The sequence below is a fragment of the Mytilus edulis genome, chromosome 6 (assembly GCF_963676685.1).
Source record: "Mytilus edulis chromosome 6, xbMytEdul2.2, whole genome shotgun sequence".
Classification (NCBI taxonomy): domain Eukaryota; kingdom Metazoa; phylum Mollusca; class Bivalvia; order Mytilida; family Mytilidae; genus Mytilus; species Mytilus edulis.
Genome location: NC_092349.1, coordinates 78,801,752 through 78,823,672, shown reverse-complemented (window position 1 = coordinate 78,823,672; position 21,921 = coordinate 78,801,752). Strand labels below are relative to the sequence as shown.

The following is a 21,921-nucleotide window of genomic DNA, read 5'->3' as shown; positions in this document are numbered from 1 at the left end:
TTGAAACAAATAAAATGGACCATAATTAAAAAAAAGAAAACATACAAGACTAAAAAATCAACTACTGCATGTACTGTCCTACCTTTTATTGTGTTTGCACTGTATAATCCTGACCTTTACATAATCCAAAATTATTTTGTATGGTGGAATCCGACATTGTTATTACCGTAAGTGTTGCCGTGGGTTCTACGCATGTACGTGCTCTCTATTTTCTCGTGTCTCTCGGAGCTTTTAGTCATCTTTATGCAAAGAGCGCGGGAAATTGTATCTTCAATGACAATGATATTACCGAAGAGTAACGAATGTTATGCAAATCAGGGATCCTCAATGAAAATAAGATAGCGGTTTTACTTTTACAATGTAAATAGTCTTGAAAAATGTGAAGGTCAGGATTATACAGTGCAAACACAATAAAAGGTAGGACAGTAGTGAATATTTGGACTGGATTTTTCTTCCGTTTATTGAAAAACATCATCTCGAGTGAACGCGGCTGATATTTAAGAAAATTTTGACAAAAATCATTGTGCCAATTTAACATGACGGCGACGTCTGTGCAAACTTTTTTAGGGTTGTCTGAACGAAATAGAGATTTGACGTTTTTCCACTTATTACACACATATGTTACTATTTTAGGTTTATAGTTTTATCGGGTTTTTTTGCCATGATATTATTCATGCTCATTCTTCTGCCTTCATTCTAGAAAAGTTTGGGCCATGTATTCTATCAAATTAAATCGTAATCGTATTTGTGTGTAACCAAGTACCAAGTAACCAAATGTACAACTCTACTGATAGTAGTCAAAATAATAATGACGTCTTGGAAGGCTATTTTTTTAATTTTTGCAGGCATCAAAGAAAAAAAATATAAAAGCCTTTCAAGATGTCAATTATTTGGACTATACTGATAGTCGACTTTATTATTTACATTTCATTGTTAAAATGTCTGATTCCTGCTTCAACATCATAACACCGAACTGGTTCCCATGTTCCAAGTACAAGTATATATTAAAGTCAAACAGTATAAAAATAAAAATTGATAAATGCTATCGGCAGACTCCATGAAGTTTAAATTTGTTAGATAAACGGATTTATCGGCCACTCCAAGCATATCATTTCGTCCCTGAAATGACTTAAAAATCATTTGAAAGATATTACGCAACATACAAGTAATGTTTGTATCTTCCTACATATAAGTACATCTTATTTTACATCATTTTGACATACCTGTTTTTCAAACCTCCTACTAATGTCTGTCATCAAGCGCAGTGACGTCAGTATGAAATGACGTCATAAAGTGACGTCAAAATCACACGATAAACAAATCAGAAAGACGTTTTAATCAATGTGGCGTATTTTATGACTTGAAGAAGTTCTTTGATTCAGAAAACATTCTGATTGCTGGTAGGTTCAAGTAGCAAAACTAAACTTCCCCTAGACAAAAGTGCACAAAGGCGTAGCTAGGTATCTTATATTATTAAAAAAAAATGTAAGCACAAACTGCAACAGAGGGATAGGGAAGAGCTACCCTAGTAGGTCTGTTTAGTGTTAGGGTTCATAGGCCTTCATAGGGCGAACCCCTGACGTAAATTCAAACCGATTTTCAGCACTTTTTTTTGTTTCAAAATTTAATGTACAAAACATGAAATTTACTGGTCATGGTATTGGGATAATATGCATGAAGAAAAGCGTCTACAGATACCGTTGTTTTTATTTATTTTTCTCTCGCTGTGATGACTGTGAAGCGTCACACAACTCACACTCACACAGCAACATGGCAACATGTAAAAAAATGGCCTAACTAAAGCTCCATCAGTCATCACCATTAATTTGTTATAATTTTGCCTAGTCCTTATGGCATGTTTGATCTCCACCCGAACACATGCAAGCCTCTAGTGTTCATTGTTCCAGGTTAGTCTAAATAATTATGACATCTCGAAAGGCTTTTTTCTTTGCCGCTTTACATCGTAGCAGGAACTTGAAGGCGTCAAAGGTCCTCAAAGCAAAAATTTAAAATAGCCTTCCAAGACGTGATAATTACTTGGACTGCGTTCCAGGTGTGAATAACATACGGATATCGATTGGATTATAAGACAGAAGTGAGAGTTTACTACACGAAAATAAAAAAAAAATAGGTGAGGGAGAGAGTGGCAAATACCTAGATCGCCGTGGTATATTTCTTTTGAATAAGCTCACTTTAAAAAAAAAATCATTGTATGTAATTCAGTGGTTATCGTTTGTTTATGAGATACAAAATTATTTGTTTTTCGTTCATTTTTTGTACATAAATAAGGCTGTTAGTTTTCTCGTTTGAATTGTTTTACATTGTTATTTCGGGGCCTTTTATAGCTGACTATGCGGTATGGGCTTTGCTCATTGCTGAAGTCCGTACGGTGACCTATAGTTATTAATTTCTGTGTCATTTTGGTCTCTTTTGGAGAGTTGTCTCATTGCCACAATTTATGTATCGAAAAGTGAAAATAGTTTGTTTTTTTTATAATTTGGTGTTTTGTAAGTGTTTTTCACCTACCTCATCGAGTCTTCACCTCTCTATAAATCCAAATATTTAAAAAATAAAATAAAAATAAGAATTTGTAAATCTATTTATAAATTAAACCTGTCCGATTTTCTGATTCACCCGAATTAACCTCGCACCTGTAGCGGATTCATCTCTAATCTATTCATGTAAAGATCTTAAGAATATTTTTTTACAGAATGGCGATTACCGTTATTTGAATATTGGAATAAATTATAGACATATTAAGCTTAAAAAATAAAGTTTCCTTCATAGCTTAATATATAAGAAATCAATTCGTGATTAAAGGCAGCCCATTTTGCGCATATGATTAACTTCTCTAACAAATTGTATTCAGATGAATTGGAGCGAATTTTTGATAAGAAGTTGTTTGTAAGGTCGCTTAAAGTCATATGAAACTTCAAAGTAAAAAATAATGATGCAATGTTTTTATAACTAAATGACTAGTTTCTGTTATAAAACTTATGTACATATCCATTTTTCTTAAGAAAATTCTTGCATTTTTCCAAATTTAGAAGAAGTTTACTTTTTTTTAATTGTTTGCTTCATTTTAGGTATTAGCGAAACAACAACACCACTCAAAGAATTGAACAAAATCATTTTAATAATTACATTACTATTAATAACAAAACTATCACTTCCAGTAATAGAAAAAAGTAAAATCACAAAAATAGATAAGTTCTTACCAGATGCTATCACAAGCACAACGCCCTAACTAAATATATAAGGGCATAAACTACAGACACGGGGAAAACATTCTACTGCAGCCATACAGCACGACATAACGATTTAAAAAGCTCTTCATAGGTTATGTTTGTACTTGTATTGCAAAACCGACTTTCTGTATGTTACGTATGTGCATGTACTAAGTGATCCTAAGTCAGGAGCCTGCAATTCAATGGTTGTCGTTTGTTGATTGGTTACATATTTGTTTTTCATTTACTTTTTGTACATAAATTAGAACGATAAACTTCTCGTTTGAATTGTTTTACATTTGTCATTTCGGGGCCTTTTATAGCTGACTTTGGCGGTATTGGCTTTGCTCATTGTTAAAAGCATTATACATGGTTACCTATAGTTGTTATTAAAATAATTTCTGTGTCATTTGGTCTCTTGTGGAGAGTTGTCGCATTGGCAATCATACCAAATCTTCTTTTTTTATATTTAAATAAAGCTTTATGTCTTATAATGAGCTATTAAAAAGTAAATATAAAAAAAAATGTTGTATGATTGACAAAAAGCTTGTTGTGAAATGCAAGCCACAAAGTAACATTTTTATTTGATGCCTTCAAGTAGAAAAATACCTCGTAGGATAGTTCTGTCTGTTTTACTTATTTTACTATACATTTGTTTTAGCCATCTAAAGAAAGGACAATCAGACGATGATGATTCGGCTATTGGTGTTTGTTGTCCTGGTAACAGTCACATATCACAAGACTGAAGCAAGATCTAGATCCCCACATCGTCCACCCCATGATCATGGTAAGGAAGCAAGATCTAGTTCTCAACATCCGTCATCGTCATTAACCCCATGATCATGGTAAGTAAGAAGCAAGATCTAGTTCCCCACGATCATGGTAAGTAAGCAGCAAGATCTAGTTCCCCACTTAGTCCACCCCACGATTATGGTAAGTAAGAAGCAAGATCTAGTTCCGCACATCCATCATCGTCCACCCCATGATCATGGTAAGTAAGAAGCAAGATCTTGTCCCCCACATCGTCCACCCCATGATCATGGTAAGTAAGAAGCAAGATCTAGTTCCCCACATCCGTCATCGTCCACCCCATGATCATGTGAAGTAAGAAGCAAGATCTTGTTCCCCACATCGTCCACCCCACGATCATGGTAAGTAAGAAGCAAGACTTAGTTCCCCACATCGTGCACCCCACGATCATGATAAGTATAAGAAGCAAGATATAGTTACCCATATCGTCCTCTCCATGATCATGGAAAGTAAGAAGCAAGATCTAGTTCCCCATATCGAATGGCTTATAAAATTGAGAATGAAAAATGGGGAATATGTCAAAGAGACCACAACGCGACCAAAGAGCAGACACCAGCCGAAGGCCACCAATGGGTCTTCAACAAAGCGAGAAAATCCCGCACACGGAAGTGGTCCTCAGCTGGCCCCTTAGTACGTGAAAATGTGTAGTAGTTCAGTGAAAATGGACATCAAATTAAACTCCAAAACATAAAAATTAACTAAAATTAAAAAAAGAACATACAGAACTAACAAAGGCAAGAGGCTCCTGACGTGGGACAGGGAAAGCGCAAAACCGTGTCACTGTTTCACATGTTTTGTGAGATCCCAACCATCCCATATACAGCCTCAGGTACAATGTACCTCTAGCCAAAGTAAAATAAACACACATGGAGCAATTGCACACAGTAAACAGTAAAACTCACTTCAAAAGAAGTCTGAATGCGGTTGCAGAAAAGGTAAAAAAAGAAACTAAGCAAAATTGCAATGATACATAAATTAACAAAGGACTCGGCTAGCAGCCTCAGGCCTTGAAGCCATAAAATTTTTAGTCAGTTTTTTTGTACTCATACTCCAAATTCAACCAATCAAAATACTGGATTTCATGTTTTGAGCATGATTTTTGTGCTCCGAGCACTGAGCAAAGTTTTATGACTTCAACCCCAGATCTCAATTAAACTTGCTGTAAAGGTTTATGTCTTCATCATATAAAAATCATAAGCACAATACCTCCATAAGGGGTTTAATATCATACCATCATAAAATATACATTTTAAATGAACTTACAACAGTATACATTTAGAAAGATTTGGTTAAGCTGGGGTCACACATTCACGATTTTTACTGCCGTCCTTGACAGGACCATTCCCGATTAAAATTTGTCAAAAGTCTGATCAAGATCCTGTGAATCGTGGATGGAAATTCGATTTGTATCTTTCGCCAGGTAAAATTCTACCGAGTCTGTCACGACTGCGTCCCGATTCTACCGAATGTAATCCGACAGAGATCAGATAGTGACAAGACAGTGAACCGACGCTGACGGAAGTTATCCGCTTGAAAACTGTCGGCATAATCGGGATGATCAGGTACTGTCGGAACGTAATCCTATCACGTTCCGCTCTATCGCATTGCAAACGGCTTTGTCTGGTCTCAGTCGTATTGTATTCTGTTATTGTCGGGACTTCTCCAGATCATTCCCGTTCCACAGGACACCGTCCCGAATACACAGAACATTGTTAGGAATTCGATCCGATACAGCAGAATCTGTCACGACATAGGCACGATTGTAATCCGACTAGACAAAATCGGCTGAGTTTCCCCGAATGTTACGGGACGCACCTAACTGTCGGGGTGCTTTGCCGAACTATTCGGACCCTTCCCGACCAGTAGGAATCTGTTACGAACTAAAACGACTGCGTTCAGACAATAATAGGACATTCCAGATAATTGAGGATACTAATCCGACTTTTTCACTTTTCGTGTCGTATCGCTGTCTGATCTCAAACGGGAGCAATAATCGGCAATGTGTGAACCCCGCATTAGCTTTAAAGGTGAATGTCGACATTTTCCAGAATTGACGATGACTGAGGTCAAGTTCTGACGCCTATGTGCGCATGTATATAATCGCCTTCCTTACAATTGTAGACGGGGTCAGAATGTTAAATTATAATGCCATAAACACAAATTATATTATTTTAGGCTGTGGAGTAAATGAATGGAAACGTTTTCGTCAAAGCTGTTACTACATTTCTGCTGAGGTGATGAATATCGACGATGCCATGGTATGTACTCTTGTAGCTTTTCCGTGTTACACGATCATGTTCCAAATAAATGTATTCCTGTCAATTTTTGAGAGAAAAAATACCAATTCAATGCTCGAAAACAAGATAAATCTACTCCCAATAAATGTCGATGTAGAACGATGAACAGATAAACTATGTTCAGGGGTTGTATTTAAAAAAAACAACGTTAATCGTCGGACAGACAGACTAATTTTCTGTTCTAGACGCTTTCTAAAGAAATCTCTTTCCGTAAATAGTTAAAAGGGAGTTCGCTTCTCAGTTTCAAAGTAATTAACTTTTCAAAAAAGTAGTTTATATAGATAGGGGATTAATAAAGGAATCCAAAGAGCAAAAAAATACATAGGTCACCGTGCTTGTTTTCGAGATATTAGCCATTGAAATTGTGGCGGGAAAATATTCTCTCTTGACTTTTCATAGCTTTATCATTGACAAGTTGAAGTTCTCAAAAACTGTTAAAAAGTAATTAAAATTTTATAAGACTTTTACAGATGGCTTATCATTATACATGTAAAAAATTTAAAAAAAACAGAAAAATGGGGGTCACCGGGCAAATTTTTTCAAGGCATTCAAATGGATAAAACCAGAGGATTCTGAAAATCTGACAAAAAATTAAAAAACATGACAAGCCAGCTTCCTTAATACCTTACTCGGCTACTGATTTATGTGTTGAGACTAAATGTGCATGTGTCTCATACTTCTGGTTTGAGACCAAACGTCATATGCATCACATAACTGTCTTGAGACTAAATCTATACCCCTTGAAAAAAAAAAAGGATTGCAACACCTCCATTGAAAACAATGCAAAATGAGTATAATTTGGGTTCTGCTAAATACCTTTAATCCGTTTATGGTTTCAAATTGAATTCATTGTATTGACCTACTTTTCATCTATTAGTAATGCTACATGGTTATGCCATAACATCGCCACTGAAATAGTTTTTTGCGCTTTTCACAAAAAATACAATTTTGCAGGACTCATTTTTTCCAAAAAATTGATTCTGCAACAAGTTGAACAACTACAGATTTTATGCATATGTGCATAAAATGTTTCTGTAATAACCTCTTTTTTCTAGTGCATGTAAAATAAATTTTAGTTGAGATTATTCAGATATAACTATAATTATTTGCCACTATATTTCCACTAACAAGGGTTGCCATGTTTTCTATGTGTTTTCTGAGATTGTTCAGATATAACTATAATTATTTGCCACTATATTTCCACTAACAAGGGTTGCCATGTTTTCTATGTGTTTTCTGAGATTGTTCAGATATAACTATAATTATTTGCCACTATATTTCCACTAACAAGGGTTGCCATGTTTTCTATGTGTTTTCTGAGATTGTTCAGATATAACTATAATTATTTGCCACTATATTTCAAATAACAAGGGTTGCCATGTTTTCTACGTGTTTTCTGAGATTGTTCAGATATTTTACCATGATTATTTGCCACTTTTATTTCCAATAACAAAAGTTGCCATGTTTTCTCTGTGTTTTCTGAGACAATTCAGATATGACTATATTGCCACTTTATTGCCAATAACGAAGGTTGCCATGTTTTCTAGATGTTTTATGAGATTATTCAGATATGACTATAATTATTTGCCACTTTATTGCCAATAACGAAGGTTGCCATGTTTTCTAGGTGTTTTATGAGATTATTTAGATATGACTATAATTATTTGCCACTTTATTTCCAATAAGTGAATAACGAAGGTTGCCATGTTTTCTAGATGTTTTATGAGATTATTCAGATATGACTATAATTATTTGCCACTTTATTTCCAATAAAGAGCGTTGCCATCTTCTCTAGGTGTTTTCTGAGATTATTCAGATATATGACTATAATTATTTGCCACTTTATTTCCAATAACGAAGGTTGCCATGTTTTTTTTGTGTTTTCTGAGATTATTCAGATATCACTCTAATTATTTGCCACTTTATTTCCAATAACGAAGGTTGCCATGTTATCTAGGTGTTTTCTGAGATTTTTCAGATATGACTATAACTATTTGCCACTGTATTTCCAATAACGATTGTTGATATGTTTTCTATGTCTTTTCTGAGATTGTTGAATGTTCAGATATCACTCTAATTATTTGCCACTTTATTTCCAATAAAGAAGGTTGCCATGTTTTCTAGGTGTTTTCTAAGATTGTTCAGATATTACTATGATTATTTGCCACTATATTTCCAATAACAAGGGTTGCCATGTTTTGTAGGTGTTTTCTAAGATTATTTAGATATGACTATAATTATTTGCCACTAAATTATTTCTAATAACGAAGGTTGCCATGTTTTATAAGTGTTTTCTAAGATTATTCAGAAATTACTATATAATTATTTGCCACTTTATTTCCAATAACGAAGGTTGCCATGTTTTCTAGGTGGAGTGCCAGGAACAAGGAGGGGCTTTAGTATCAATTGAGTCACCGATCGAAAATTACTGGATTGCTGAAAAACTTAACAGACTTCCAAAAGTAAGTAGGTCTTATAATATCACTTTTTAATTATAATGCAAATTACTTGTAACAATTTGTTTTTCCTTGTCTTAAATTGAATTCAATAAAATTGAGAATGGAAATGGGGAATGTGTCAAAGAGACAACAACCCGCCCAAATAAAAAACACTACAGCAGAGGGTCACCAACAGGTCTTCAATGTAGCGAGAAATTCTCGCACCTGGAGGCGTCCATCAGCTGGCCCCTAAACAAATATATACTAGTCCAGTGATAATGAACGCCATACTAATTTCCAAATTGTACACAAGAAACTAAAATTAAAATAATACAAGACTAACAAAGGCCAGAGGCTCCTGGCTTGGGACAGGCGCAAAAATGCGGCGGGGTTAAACATGTTTGTGAGATCTCAACCCTCCCCCTATACCTCTAACCAATGTAGTAAAGTAAACTCATAACAATACGCACATTAAAATTCAGTTCAAGAGAAATCCGAGTCTGATGTCAGAAGATGTAACCAAAGAAAATAAATAAAATGACAATAATACATAAATAACATTTAAGTCCACATCAAGTCCACAATTAACCAGTGGTAAATAAAATATGTTCAATTCTCTTAAGCTGGCGATTCTGACGGTTCAAGCGACTAAAAATCCGGAAAAACCACAAATTTCGAGTGAAGTGGTGGTCCTCGTGTCTGACTGAAAGTTTCTGATGGTTTTATAGTTGTTTAGGCTTTCTGATGTTTATCATTATAACTCCAAACTATAATGATCTATCTATATTTAATATGTAACCGTACAATAATGGTGCAAATTTGCCTCATCTAATTTAAGCCCGTGGAAAATTTCGATATAAACACAAGTTGTACTGCAAATACAGTTCTAAAAAAGGTTCAGTGGGAATTCCAGATGTGTAGTCTTGGTGGGTCCGTGTAACACTTATCAATTCAAAGTTTTAAAAAGTTTTGAAACTTTAGATTTTTGGAATTTTGATCAAAGTTTTAAAATATCAAAATTTCAAATTGTTTTGAAATTTTGAAATTTTAACCAAATTATTAAAATATTAAAATTCTTAATATCGTTTATAAATTTGATAGTTTAGAAATTTGATCAAACTTTTAAAATACTAAACCTAACATGCAATTTTGATTATTTCACTTTTTGAAAGTTTGATTTTTTAAACTTTTGATTAAAATATCAAAAATAGTAAAGGGGCGAAAAGAGGGGTATCTGTAAACAGTGATGTAAACACGGCTCTGATAACAATCATTCTTAGTTATAAATAAATAGCACGAAATATATCAAATCATTTTTAATTACAAAATAAATTATGGAAAGAAGAAGCCTTTTTTTATATAAAACATATTAGACATCACATGGGATAACAGTATCCTGAAATTTTAAGGTTGTGCATCTATCAAAAAAAAATTGTTAAACCTATTTAAACCGGAACTAAATAAGTCGATTTAAATCTCTCGTATAAGGTTAGCGTTTGAGATAAATAATTCAGAGCTATTTGGTGTTCCCAGTGCCCAACATTTAGAAGTAACAGTGAAAACTGACCAACTCGCAGTAAACCAAATAGTATTATTCACCTTTTTGACGTTCCTGATGAAGGTAGATCCAAAAAATCGCATCGGTCGCATGCAACTTTAAACGTTTTGTTTTCTTTTTTATCGATTGCATGACAATAATAAATTGCCTTTTATGATTTATTTCAGTTCCAAGAAATAACACGGAAGGAATATTTAATGTATATATATGCGTCACAATGAACGTTGTACTAGGCGCGCTTCAGCTGGCCCCTAGACAAAAAAGTGTACTGGTTCAGTGATTATAGATGTCATACTAAACCTCGAAATATAGTCTAGTCTGTCTACAGAATCAATTTAAACAAATTGCAACAGAAAAGATTTTTTATATATCATATGAGATTATCATAGCACATTACCGTTAAAAAAGTCTAACAAAATCGTACGGTCGGAAATCGGTGAAAATTGAAAATAAAAATATCGGTGTTGTGCCTGCCGATTCATGTCAGAAATGGTCCGCCATATTGACAAAGGGAGAAGACTCTTACATATGTGAATTTATAGAAACCAACTGAGAAGCGGATATCACTGAAAGAATCGCTTACATAAATTTATATTATTATAAAAGTATGCTGGTAAGTGTTTTTTTAACATACACTTATGTTTTACGTGTATTTACATATTCAAAAATGCGTCAAGAAATGAATTAGACATACGAAAGTTCTTGACGCAGGTCAAACGACAAAGATCACTATATTTTTGTTATTTCAAAGAAAATAAATAAAATCAACTACCTTTACATAAAATCAATTAAATTTAAACTAATAAAGTCCTAAATATAGCAATAAAAATAATTTAAAGGGACGTAGTAAGACTCGTCCCTAACGAAAACAAAAAAGTATGGAACGCCAAATTAACAAAAATGGACAGTAAAAATTGCAATTTTGTCGATTTTGAACTAATTACTATAGCCAAAGCATTTATTCTTATCTTCTATTGCATTTTCTTCAAGTAAATAATTTTAAATAATTGTTTCCTTCCCTTTTTAATGAATTATTGTCGAAAATAACTATTTTGTAATTTTATTTCAGCTTTCACTTGACGAAACCTATGTCCGATTTAGCATCATGATTTTATTGGAGCTAACCACAGTCACTGTGCTAATTGTTAAGCACACGGATAATTTCTAAATCAGGTACTATATTATATTTTTCTGCATTGCCTATTTTATTGACAGTCGAGTCAAAAATATTTGATTGTGTATCTTGTTCTATCAAAAGTCAATTGAAACCAAATTCAAAATGAATGGTCAACTAAACAAATGTACGGAATAGGTTACAATAAACCACAATCGAAAATTTCCAAGAATGGGAATTTTAACATAGTATACTTTTTTTAATGCTTTACAATAAAATTGTACTTAAGTTCAAGATGCTCGTTTCTGTGTGTACTTCGTATAGTTGGTCTTGTTTGTCTTAATGTCCTTTTCGTTTTCTCGGACGTAAGCCTATTGATTCAACTTTTCTTGTCACCCTTTTTGGCACTTTTCAAATGATTCATTATCTTCAGTAGTGCTAGAATCCATAAGATGTTGAGAAATGGACAAATGAATTACAGTGTATAGACACACTAAAAAAGAAACATCACACGGACAAGAAAACATTATTCATTAAGAGTCGATGTTGTTTATTCTTATTGTTCTGAATAATATTTTAATGTGTTTTGATATGTTATATGACATATACTATAACATGTATAATAGTGATTAAATATGTAACAACAAATGATTTGTGTACTATTTTTTTTCAGCTACATCTATACTATGGAGAAATGTATTGTGTGCCTAAAAGATGACCACCCAACAACACTGATCAAATTGCGACGAAAAGGTTGTTTTGGAATCATCAAAGCTAGCCAGGAAAGAGGAGACTGTTTGTCCGCATTAGAGGGTAATTTTGTCCATCAACTCTGCAGGAAAACATATACCAATCCAAATGACATAAAGAAATACAAAAAGGAAAAACTTGTTCTGAGAGAAATTCATACAAATACTCCAAAATTACGATCAAAGTCCCATTTTGATTTTAAACATCATTGTTTATTCTGTGGAAATGAAGCAACAGACTCCAAGAAAAAAGACAAAAATATATTTCAGGTTCGAACTGATGATTTTGAGAGTCGCATACAAGATGCTTGTGATCTTCGGAATGATGATTGGGCAGCCGAGGTTCGCGGGAGACTGGAGAGCGTAAGCGACCTCCATGCAGCGGATGCTGTTTATCACCAGGCATGTAGTGTAAACTTCCGCACGTGCAAAAACACTCCTGTATTCCGTTCTCCCATATCACCAGACGCAAAGCCTGAAAACAAAAGAGGAAGGCCAGCTTTGCAAGAAGACGGCTTCTACAAAACAGTCGACTTCGTTAAACATCATGACGACGAACAGATTTCCATATCAGATCTTGGTGAAAAAATGGACGAGATGTGTGATGGGAATGCTTATAGTCAGATGTATTTAAAGAAAAGATTGAAGCAACATTTTGGAGACGAAATCATTATTACAGACATACCAGGTAGAAAAAGTGTTGTAACTTTACGTGAAACCGTAACTTGTATTCTTCAGGACTATTACCAGAGACCAAGCAATTTAAATCCAGATGACGAAAAGAGAACTTTGATCAGAGCAGCTGCCAAACTGATAAAAAGCGACATCCGATGTAGATACCACAAAGTCTATCTATCCAACTCCAGCCAACATCGCATCAGTTGATAATAATCTATCATACTTACCCGAAAGCCTGCTGTTATTTCTTTCTAACATATTTTCTGAGATAGACCCATCGGTGAAAATAGCTTCCATAGGACAAGCAGTAATGCAAGCCTCACGACCTCGAGCACTTATAACACCGCTTCAACTCGGTCTAGGAGTACAGGTGCATCACAACTTCGCTTCACGATTTCTTGTGTCCACATTGAACAGCTTAGGATTTTGTTCCTCATACTATGAAGTCCAGAAGTTTGAATCAAGTGCTGCAGCTGTACAAGGAGTTGATCTTCCAGGCGATATAAGCAACAGCTTTGTACAATTTGTAGCAGATAACGTTGACCACAACACAAGAACGATAGATGGCCTCAACACTTTTCATGGCATGGGCATAATAGCTGGAATTACGCCTGGTACGAAGAGAACACAACCCATTCCTAGAATAGCTTTTTCTACTGATGAAATAAAGGCATTAGCAAAGATAGAGATCAAATATTACAAACCTCAATCAGATCGTATGGCTGAATTAAGTTATGCTGAGTTGAAAAACCTAAACACACTGGATAAGACTTTCCGTCTTGACCTGCTGTCGGTTATTATTTGGCCTTTAAAGTATCCAATACCAATGTGGTCTGGCTTCATGCAGATGGTTCAGACGGGAGACTACCCAGGAAAATCATCAGTTTCATTCCTACCTATGATAGATTTGAATGCTTCGGACATGACATGTATTTATTCTACATTGAACTTCGTCGCCAACCAAGCAAAGCGTTATGACATAACAGCGATCTTGACTTTTGATCAACCTCTGTATTGGAAAGCCTTATCAATTGTTGAAAACGAAAATCCAGGAAGCACCTTGAAGTCTATGGTTTTACGATTAGGACCATTCCACACAGAGATGAGCTTCCTTGGCTCAATAGGGAATCTTATGAGTAATACTGGTTTGAAAGAGATGTTAGAACTCATATACGCTCCGAATGCCGTCACGCATATCCTTAGCGGAAAAGCTGTAGCTAGAGCGTTTAGAGGTCACATGTTGGTGGATACAGCACTTTATTGTTTGTTGATTGCAGATATATTTAATATTGACGTATCTAAACTTTTGGAAGAACCCAATTCAACCCTTGAAACAACTGAAATGAAGGAAATTGATGAATTATATTCTCAATTATCATCTGGAGAGCTGTCAGCTTCAGAAGCGGGTGAATCAGATGTCTTGAAAAACCTAGAAGCAACGGTCCATAGAAAACAGGAAATTTTAAAGCAAAGTCTTACAGCAAAGTTGTGGCTGCAGTATTCAGAAATGGTCCAGGTTTTAAGACAATTTATCAAAGCAGAGAGAACCGGTAACTGGCCTCTTCATTTGCAAAGCATCCAAGAAATGTTGCCTTTTTTGGCAGCATCTGGACATAATCTGTACACGAAAACAGCATACGTCTACTTAATGACAATGCAATCTTTAGACGAAGACCATCCTGATGTTTATGCTAGTTTCATCAATGGGAATCATGTCATCAGACGCAGCAATAGGTACTGGGCTGGAATATCTTCAGATTTATTTATAGAGCAAGTTCTAATGAGAAGTGTGAAAACAGCGGGTGGATTAACGAGAGGACGAGGAATGACTGAAAGCCAGCGTTCACTTTGGCTTATGTCCATGCCAGCATGTGCTGAGATCAATCAAGCTATGCAGGTTTTGTCCGGAGTAGGATACTTTTCTAGTGAACAACACAAAGACGAAACACATGCAAGACAAAAGAAGGACACTAATGACATTCAAACTCTTCTCACGTTCTTGAAAAGTCGTAATCCATTCATTGATTCAGAGGTAGACCGTTCACTACGAAACATTGAGACAGGAGTAGTAGCTGATAAAACCGTGAATGTGGATGATGCCAAAAAGGTTGGGACTTCCATTCTACAAGAACTAGTAGGAAATAATATAGCTGACCACACGTTTAGGAGAAAGAAACAAGCCATTACGCTAGGCAACAAAGTTCAGGCAAAACTTGACGGCGAACCTCTTAGAATCGATTCACAGCTCCTTTTTCAGAGATGCACCACTGCGGCACATGGTATTTTCGAAGATATTTCAGAGATATTTCAATTTGAATTATGTGGAGTTCCTTCGTCAATATTTGAAACCACTGGCCTTCCAAGAGAGCCTCAAAAATCAACCCTTGCCGAATATATGTGGAATTTGATTGGACTTAAACCAAAAGCACCAACTGAAACCCACTTTGTACTTGATGGTGGTTCTCTTATACACCGTTTGCCATGGGCAAAAGGAGCTACAGTTGACACCATATGTATGACTTACGTCAATTATGTTAACAATCACTATACAGATGCAACTGTTGTGTTTGACGGATATCCATCAGTTCCAACTACAAAAGACGTAACTCATTTCAGACGTACTAAAGGAATCCTATCTCCAAAAGTCAATTTTAACAATGACACACCAATCAAAACAAAAAAAGACGAATTTCTTTCAAATTCAGAAAATAAACAGCACTTTATCAATACCCTTGGAGAAAAAACTTAAGGACGGACATGTTCAAGTTATCCATGCAGAAGATGATGCTGATCTAAAGATTGTGCCTACAGCAATAGAAAAGTCGAAACAACATACAACTACCGTCATAGGAGAGGACACTGACCTACTCATACTGCTCTGTTATCATTCAAAAGATGCCATAAACAAGATTTACTTCAAATCAGAAGCCAAGAAAAACACTCACAAAATAAAGATTTGGGACATAACAGAGACAAGGAGAAAAATTGGACCACTTGTTTGCAATATTTTGCCATTCATACACGCCTTTAGCGGATGCGACACAACATCTCGTATTTTTGGTCAAGGCAAGGGCACTGTTTTCAAGAAAATAAGTACTAACATTAAATTACAAGATCATGCAGCTGTCTTTTGCCAGGTGTCCAATGTTGAGAGCATTCATAAAGCAGGTGAACAAATATTTGTTGCATTATATGGAGGGTTACTAGATGTTGAAACATTAGATATGCTGCGTTACAGAATGTTTGCCTCAAAAGTTTGCGTTGGAAATATATATGTACAAGTGCACACTCTCCCACCAACATCTGATTCTGCTAAGCTACATTGCATAAGGGTTTATCATCAAACGCAAGTTTGGATTGGGAAAGGTGATAAATTAGATCCAAAGGACTGGGGTTGGCATGTTGAGGACAATAAATTGCTTCCAATTAGAGCATTACTACCACCGGCTCCCGAAAAGCTTCTTAGGATAATTAGATGTAATTGCAAATTGAATTGTGACACAAAACGATGCTCATGTCGTAAACACGGAATAGACTGTTCCCCAGCATGTGGGGAATGTCGTGGAATGAATTGTTCCAATACAAGTAACATTACAGAAGCCGATGAACTTGACGATAGGTGAATGCATCAATATGCATGTACATTGCAGAGACATTTAACCATACATTAGGGAGACTTATATCAAAATTGTCTGTTTTTTTGTTAATTTGAAACAAAATCAAATATTTTCAATAAAGATTTTTCAGAAACTGTATTTACCATTCTTATACTTTTTGATGATAACGAAAGTAACCAAGTTAAAACAAAGTAAACAATTATTGAACAGTTTAGGCAATTTATAATATTAAATTTAATGTCTTTACTATAAAGCTGCCTTCAAAGTAAAACGTTTGAAAACAGCCATATATGAATCTCAAATATATCGATTTTTTTGCATTTTTTCGTGATTTTATCATTAAAAGGGATAATTCTACCAATAAGTTCTTACTCTGGATTGTAAATTTTACTTCGGAAATGTTCTTTGTAGTTGTTTTAGTCATCTTAATTCGTTTTTGACATTTGTCTGGCTAACATAGTGCTAAAATTCCGATTTTTTAATTTTTTCACAATTTTCATCGATTTTTTGTTAAAATTAATGTTTTTAGCCCAAAAATGGGGATTTCCGATCGTACGATTTTTCTAGACTTTTAATATATGATTGCGTCATGCTTTGGTATTACAAAACTGTTGAAACCATTTCTGTTGCAATTTGTTTAGATTTATGCATTATTTGCCGTAGACAGACTAGACTAATATAACAATGAACTAAAATTAAAATCATACAAGACTTAAAGGGACAACGGCTCCTGAATCGGGACAGGCGCACAAATGCGACGGGGTTAAACATGTTTCTTGAGATCACAACCCTACTCTATACTTCTAGCCAATAAAGAATGAAACACACACAGAAATACGAACAGTAAAACGTACTTTAAAAGGAAATACAAGTCCTATGTCAGAATAGGAGACAAACGAAACTAATCAAAATGGCAATGATAATAAATTAACAAAAGACTACTATAAAAGCTAGCAGTTACTGCCATACACCAGCTCCAGACCTCAATTCACGAAACTGATTGAAAGGTTATGTCTTCATTATGCACACTCTCTCCCTGTTGTATTTATTGCTAATTTGTTTCGGAACATTCATGAAATATGCGTCACTGACAACAAAAAATCGATAATTTAAAATATTTTAGTTACGTACAAATTACGAAGAAATTTAGGATTAAACTCCCTCGGACAAAGTAGCCTTCATAGATGGATTTTGATATGTTTTAACTTCACTTTGGCCAAACACCTCTTCATTTTTTTTTTCGGTTCTTATTTTCTTGACTTTCAAATTTCAGTTTTCAGCGTTCCGTTGTTGAATTCTTTACTTAAAATTCAGCGTTTTACATTGTACTGGTTATTCCAGAGCAATGGTGTATGGCCAAATATGGAAAAATCCATCATGCAGCTGACACTGTGGCTTCTCTTTACACGCCCTATTCTGACTGGATGTACCTGTGTTCTTTTAGCTTGCTAAAAGTCGATTGTCGTACGATAACTTAAATGTTCAAATACCAAATGCAAATACGGAACAATAATATCCCTTTATACAAAAAAAAATTCCTTTCCGTTTATTTACTATTTAAAAACAGTGGTTGATCTAGGACCCATAATGGAGCTACATGTACGTATATGATAACCAGTCCAAACGTTGTCCAGAAGGGAGCAACCATTTAAAAGTAGGGTGTTGTTGTTTTGTCGAAGCGCTAACAATTTTATTAAGTATATCGCTGATATAAACTTTTATCTGAAAATAATTTTCAATTTTCAAAATGCCGACACCTACAAATAGATAGATGGACGCTTAATGTAGTACAGCGGCAACTATTACATAGTTACATATGAATGCTGAAAATAATGTTTATGGTATACGTTTATATATGACATGAATGGTTTCAACTTTTACAAAACCAGAGCTATAAGTTTGATATAAACGTAAAATTTATTTGGCCTTTTTAATTTTATTTTACTTTATTTGCCTTTTTAACTTGATTTGAATCGAGCGTCACTGATAAGTCTTTTGTAGACGAAACGCGTGTCTGGCGCAAAAACCGGCAAAATGTATATCCCGGTATCCATCTATGATGAGTTTATGCAGATACCTTGTAACAGTATCTCGGTTCCAATCTATTAATATTTGGTCTTAGTACTCTTAATTTCAGCGTAAATAAGATATAAATATATTAAAAACCTTCCACATTGTAGACTAGCACAACCTTAATTGGGACACCATGCATTCAGTATTCCTACCGTACCAAAAAAAAAATATTAACTAAAATCATTGATACAACTGAAGGCAATATAATTATGATCGTCATACAACCGAAGTGCTTTTCTGAATCGACCTTCTTAGGGAACGCCCAAAGCTGAATATTTAGGGCCAACAACTTCCAAAGAACAGATTAAATGATATATTCTTTAGCCAACATGATTGTAGAAAGTAAGAAGTCGTCGAGCAAAACAGAAAAAAATGAAATCAAAAGAGATACACCGTGTATAGAGCCTTTCTATTGCTTAGAGTTCAGTAGAAAATATATATACATGCTCAACCTAAACATACAATTTGAACTACTGCGAGTTGTTCAGTTTTTACTGTTACTCTTGTTTCTTCTTAAATATGGGTGCTAGAAAAACCAGCAAGTAAAATGGCCAATATCAAATCCGTACGTCTTGTTTTGAAATGAATTCTCTTCTTTTGAGAAATATTTATTTTGTCATTCATTTTTTCATCGCTTACAACTGTCTGCCTGTGGTTTTTATTTCATGCATTAACTTTTAAGTATCAGTATGTTTTCAATTTTTATTGTTTCCAGGTACCCCTCTTTTTGCCCCTTTTCTATTTTTGATATTTTAATCAAATATTTAAAAAATCAAACTTTCAAAAAGTGAAATAATCAAAATTGCACGTAAGGTTTAATATTTTAGAAGTTTGATCAAAATCCCAAACTATCAAATTTAAAAACAATATTTAGAATTTTAATATTTTAATAATTTGGTTAAAATTTCAAAATTTCAAAACTTTTAAACAATTTGAAATTTTGATATTTTAAAACTTTGATCAAAATTCGAAAAATCCAAAATTTCAAAACTTTTTAAAACTTTGAATTGATAAGTGTTACACGGACCTTGGTGGTACCAATGTAAATGACCACATTGACAAGGCTAAAACAAATTTCGGGACTTCTTGGAGTGAATTGTCTTTTTCATTAGATCTCAAGAATAAGCAAATTTTTAAGTACCTATCTTATTTATAAGCTAGTTTTATGAAATGTTACCAATATACTTATGACTATGTTTACATAATATATATAAAATGTAAAACAACATGAACCATTCATGTTTTAGCGATTTAGTTGTGTTACGGATACAGTTTTCTGTTGCGCTGAACACATTCAAATTGCTTCATATCATTTGCATGTAAATAAGAGGTCTTTAAATCACCAATCATGTCCAATATATTTAGAATTATTATTTTGAAATATTGAAGCTAGAGTGGAGCGATTTGCTTTTTTTGATAAAAAATAATATCAAATATCTATACAATTTTAACCTTAAATACAGGTCCTTCTTACTTTGTAGCTCTAAAATTTCTCTAATAATAAATGATTATATTTCAGGTGGATAACCGCTTCTTCTGGACTAGTGGATTTACTGCCGCTGATAAAGTTAAAGATAACACTTATTACTGGATATGGGGAGATTATACAGAAGTGGGTTACACAAATTGGGCACCAGGCGAGCCGAACGACAAAGGATATGTTTGTTTAGCCGTCAACCGATGGAACGGAAAGTGGAGTGACGAAAAGTGTCATGAAAAATTCAATGTCGTCTGCGAGAAGAAGGTGGATCAATGATGTGTTTTCATCTAACAGTAAAACTCATAACTAGAATATGTGTTTTGCTTATACTATTATAATCTAAATCATGATGAAACAGATAGCTTTCATTTTTATTTACAAAGACAATACGATAAGAAGATGTAGTATGAGTGCCAATGAAACAACTCATCATTCAATTCAGAACTAGTAAAAGTAAACCATTATAGGTCAAAGTTAGGTCTTCAATGCGTAGCCTTGGCTCTCACCGAACAGCAAGCTATAAAGGGCCCCAAATTACCATGTATGTCGTTAAGTATTTATTTGTTCGACTTTATTAAAAAAAAACATGTCAATTAAACTTTTGAATATCAGATAGTGAAGACATGTCACAACACTATATATATATATATATATAGTGATACATACACATGAATTAAAGCAATATAACAGAAATTAAAGCAATATTTATAACAAAAATGAAAGCAACATTTCAAGACTTAAAGTAACATTGCAAAACTTAAAGCAACATAACAAAAATGAAAGCAAAAGGAGTAGGTCCGGTAAGGACCGATTTTGGCCTCAAATTTCAGGTTTATCTGAAGAAAGATGTTGACCACTTTTTAATCACTTAAGTGTCTATTTAATTTGATTCAAATAATTTATGTGAAAGATTTTAACTAATTTAGTCATTAAAATCGCTCCCATTAAAGCTCAAATATATAAAATCTACCAAATATGCTGAAAGATTAGATGGTTTTTGTCAAAAATGAAAGTGGCCGCATCCTTGTTCATCCTCAACCTTTATATATGTTATGTATTATCAAATACAACTTACATTTAAATATTTTGGATGAACACGAATGCGGCCACTTTCGTTTTACACGGAAACCGTCTAAAATTTAACCAAAATGCTAGAATTATGAAGATTTCAGTAATTTAGCATGACTTAATGGTGCTAGTACTCAATATATGTACATAGTATTGTCAAAAAACAGCCCATATTTATGTAGCGGAAGCATTCTACTGTCAAATAAATAACTAAAAGTATACATTTTAACAATTTTGTAAAACTGCTATATTTTGGGGCCAAAAAGGGGTCTTACTGGACCCTACTCCTTTCAAAACTTGAAAGCATCATTATAAAAGTAAAGTTAATAAAAGTAACATTACTCTGGCTGGTAAAGTAAACTTGAGCATTTAGATTGTCTTTTCTGATTGTATTGCATTGTTGGGAGTACATTGAACGACGTACAATGTATATCACAAATACATTTAACTTAGTAAAGTGGGCACGCAGTATGGCATGTAAATAAAACTACTCATTTATTATAAAAAATAAGGAGATGCTGTACGTTTGCGAATGGGGACAATACAATTGAGAAAGGAAATGGGGAATGTGTCAAAGCGACAACAACCCGACCATAGAGCAGACAACAGCCGAAGGCCACCAATGGGTCACCAAAAGTTTTTTTCTAGAGTTCAAGGACGAAGATATAAACCATTATGTGTCACCCTACGACCTTCGGCAATGAGAAAACCGCATACCATACTAACGCCAAAATGTATAACAAAACAATTTACGAAAAGCAAGTACATGTATGTCAAGGTGTATAAATAATTGGGGGTGTTTAATATGTTTG

General features: G+C 34.2%; 2 protein-coding genes across 6 annotated transcripts in view; one reads left to right on the top strand and one right to left on the bottom strand.

The window, feature by feature from the left end:
• The window catches only part of LOC139528527 (lithostathine-1-like), a 99,654-nt gene extending 98,303 nt beyond the window's left edge, over nucleotides 1-1,351 (bottom strand). Inside the window, exon 1 of one of the 2 annotated variants that reach the window (XM_071324547.1) lies at nucleotides 1,224-1,351. The gene's annotated coding sequence lies outside the window, so the exon portion shown is untranslated. The remainder of the gene's footprint in view (nucleotides 1-1,223) is intronic. The other variant, XM_071324548.1, reaches the window with a different exon arrangement.
• LOC139528529 (perlucin-like protein) lies at nucleotides 1,270-20,396 on the top strand. Of its 4 annotated transcripts, XM_071324554.1 has the most exons (6): nucleotides 1,345-1,460; nucleotides 3,889-4,055; nucleotides 4,256-4,269; nucleotides 6,213-6,295; nucleotides 8,704-8,796; nucleotides 20,081-20,396. In XM_071324554.1, exons 2-6 carry the CDS (start codon nucleotides 4,006-4,008, stop codon nucleotides 20,315-20,317), a joined length of 477 nt encoding a protein of 158 aa, XP_071180655.1. In that variant the 5' UTR covers nucleotides 1,345-1,460; nucleotides 3,889-4,005; the 3' UTR covers nucleotides 20,318-20,396. The 4 variants fall into 4 exon arrangements, with proteins under 4 accessions (XP_071180653.1, XP_071180655.1, XP_071180652.1 ...); XM_071324552.1 differs by lacking the exon at nucleotides 4,256-4,269 and having other exon boundaries at nucleotides 1,270-1,400; nucleotides 3,889-4,014; XM_071324551.1 differs by lacking the exon at nucleotides 4,256-4,269 and having other exon boundaries at nucleotides 1,347-1,460; nucleotides 3,889-4,014.
• The last annotated feature ends 1,525 nt before the right edge of the window (nucleotides 20,397-21,921 follow it).

Coding starts and splice junctions, on each gene's coding strand:
- LOC139528529 (XM_071324552.1), top strand. CDS start 3,915: ATGATGATTCGGCTATTGGTGTTTGTTGTCCTGGTAACAGTCACATAT. Junction 4,015..6,212: donor TCGTCCACCCCATGATCATG/GTAAGGAAGCAA, acceptor ATATTATTTTAG/GCTGTGGAGTAAATGAATGG. Junction 6,296..8,703: donor TGAATATCGACGATGCCATG/GTATGTACTCTT, acceptor CATGTTTTCTAG/GTGGAGTGCCAGGAACAAGG.